The sequence below is a fragment of the Papilio polytes genome, unplaced genomic scaffold (genome assembly GCF_000836215.1).
Source record: "Papilio polytes unplaced genomic scaffold, Ppol_1.0 DF821400.1, whole genome shotgun sequence".
NCBI lineage: Eukaryota > Metazoa > Arthropoda > Insecta > Lepidoptera > Papilionidae > Papilio > Papilio polytes.
In genome coordinates, this window is record NW_013527804.1 from 2389387 (window position 1) to 2392097 (window position 2711).

Below are 2711 nucleotides of genomic sequence, written 5' to 3' on the forward strand. Positions count from 1 at the left end.
GACAAACTATAAAGATAATGAAACTCACCTTGTTCATCGCCCACATTTCATGTATATTCTCAGCGAGTTTGTCACGTATTTGTTCGATGTAGGATGGAAGTGTGATCTGAAAATAAAACACATTTAATTATTAAAGCTTCAAAATGAAACATTTCAAGTCAGTCTCATAGTTACTTTAACCCCCTTAAATGTACACTTAGCCGTTGTTATTCCATTCTGAGTACAACAAACATGTTGGTTAAAGTGCAAATCCGACTATCTAACTAATATTATAAATGCGAAAGTTTAGATGGATAAATAGATGTTTGTTAGAGTTGGTCGCGGCTTCTTCCACGTAAAATTTAAAAATATCGCCTATGTTACTCAGCTATAACGTAGCTTTCTAATGGTGAAAGATTTTTTTTATATCGGCCCAGTAGTTTTTGAGTTCTTCCGATACATTCAAAAATACAAAGAATACCTTCACCTGCATAGTATCAACAGGAGTTGGCACAAACGCGGTATCATCTTGTACTAGCGGAGGTCCGGCCAAAGCGCGCTTCGCCAAGTTGCCGAAGTAGAAGCACGGCTCCAGGTTGAGTATTTGTTGTGGCAACAGAGACTCCACTAAGGGAGAGTATCCCTCAGGCGCGGCGTAGCGCAGGCGACCGTGCTCGCCGCCCAGCAGGAAACGACAACTGGAAGTTAAAAATGACAATTTTTAACTTTGTAAAAATAATAATGGCCAATCTTAATTACTAATAGTAAAGAGGAAAGATTTGTATTTTTGTATGTATTGCAACTTAAAAACTACTTGGCCGATTTCAAAAATTCTTTCACCATTAAAAATATATGTTAACACTGAGTAACGTTGGCTATACTTTTTTTAATTTTACGCGGGCGAAGTCGTGGGTAACAGCTAGTATATAACATAGTAGCTGTTTCTCACGACTACGTCCACGTATAATTAAAATTATAGCCCATGTTACTCACAGATAAATTATCTTTCTAACGGTGCAGGAATTTTTAAAATCGACCCAGTAGTTTTTGAGTTTTTTTTTATAACATAAGGTGGCAAACGAGCAAGCGGCCACCTGAATCCGCCAAAATGGCGAAGCGACCGCTGTCTTCTGTGTGGTCGTGGTATTACTGGGGGCGTGCCGGCCCTGCACTGCTAAGATGTTAAAACGGGCACTACCACTGTGAATTATTTTTATTATTATATTTTTGTATGTATTGAAATACATACAAAAATATAAATATTTCCTCTTTATAATATTAGTATAGAAGATTGTAAAAAAATCAGTTTTGAACTCTGTAAATAATTGCTAACGGGAAACTTTACAAACTTATAGCCTTTTTCTCTTTCCATACTAATAAGTAAAGGGGAAATAAATTTTGCGAAGTTTGTAGGTAAGAGAAGCTTTTTCCATACCCTACTCTATTCATAAAAGGATCATCTATGGTCTTGTAAAGTAATCCAAAAGTCTCATTCGTGTATCATCTAGTATAAAAAATATATTTACACAAAGGTTTTTGTCTTAAGTATTACAAACGTATATATTTTTTTATTTACCTAAGTTTACTTGAACAGCTGATGACAGGGAAGAACATGCCCTCCAAGTTGAAGTTAGTGAACGATCCCGTGACCCTTATGCCGTTAAACATAAAGTTTATTATCGGCACTGTCAAGTCTAAAGCGCAGCCGATTACGTCACCTGAAAAAATCAATTTAGTCGAAATGAGAAATTACATTGATGTACATATTTCGCTGTTTGACTATCACATGTTTTTAATAAATCTGTAATTGTAGCCTTATCAGGATAAAAAAGTCTAGTTTAATTTCATCATCACAGCTCACTATATGTCCCCACCGAGGGGCTCGGAGCCTATCCTTAGTTTGGGTGACTAGGACATAGTCAACCACGCTGGCCCAGTGCGGGTTGGTTGACTTCACACATCTTTGAATTTCTTCGCCGATATGTGCAGGCATCACGATGTTTTCCTTCACCGTAAGAACGTCGGGTAAATTATGTACATATGAAATTTAGAAAAATCGAAAATCACATTGGTACGGCGGGATTCGAACCCAAGACCTGTAGATTACAAGTCAAGTGCTTAAACCACTGAGCCACTCACGCTCTATAGTTAGTTTAATTTAACTTTTATAAAATGAAACATTATTTACAAAAGTATTTACTTTAGTGGTACAAAAAATGTCTAATCTGATTCTAGATAATCCCTTTGGTTTTGACAGAAAGTGTATATTTCTTTTTATTATGCGTCTCCTGTACCGTACATTAAAGATAGGCAACGCATCTGCAATTACGGATATATATTGGTAGCGATTGCTTCGTTATTTTAGCGCATACAGATGGCCGCTTACTTGTTTACCACCTTAACTATTTTTCACCCGCAACTCCGTATTAAAAATAATCAAAAGTGAGTATCCTATGTATTCTTCCAGTTTATGCACTACATCTATGGCACATTTTGTAGAGATCTTTCCATCAGTTTAGGCTATAAACTCTGACAAACATACATCTAAACTCGCATTTATAATACTCGTATTAATATGAAGTGTAGTAATCGAATCCCTTACCTTTCCTAATGAATGGTTCGTCAGCGTGTGTTCTGTTGACAGGCGTGTTCCTGCCGCCGGCCCAGAGATGTGCGCCGTCGAAACCGAACGAGTAGAGGTCGTCGCCTACGCCGTTGCCGCCCCAGCGCTC

At 37.5% G+C, this 2711-nt stretch overlaps 1 protein-coding gene across 1 annotated transcript in view; it reads right to left on the bottom strand.

Moving 5' to 3' along the window:
* The window catches only part of LOC106108707 (ryanodine receptor 44F), a 100506-nt gene that overhangs the window by 70990 nt on the left and 26805 nt on the right, over window positions 1-2711 (bottom strand). The window contains exons 18-21 of the mRNA XM_013289967.1: window positions 2582-2711; window positions 1556-1697; window positions 467-677; window positions 29-106 (exon numbers count right to left, since the gene is read on the bottom strand). The exon at window positions 2582-2711 is cut by the window's right edge and continues 19 nt beyond it. Of these exons, the coding sequence (XP_013145421.1) occupies window positions 29-106; window positions 467-677; window positions 1556-1697; window positions 2582-2711 (561 nt within the window). The remainder of the gene's footprint in view (window positions 1-28; window positions 107-466; window positions 678-1555; window positions 1698-2581) is intronic.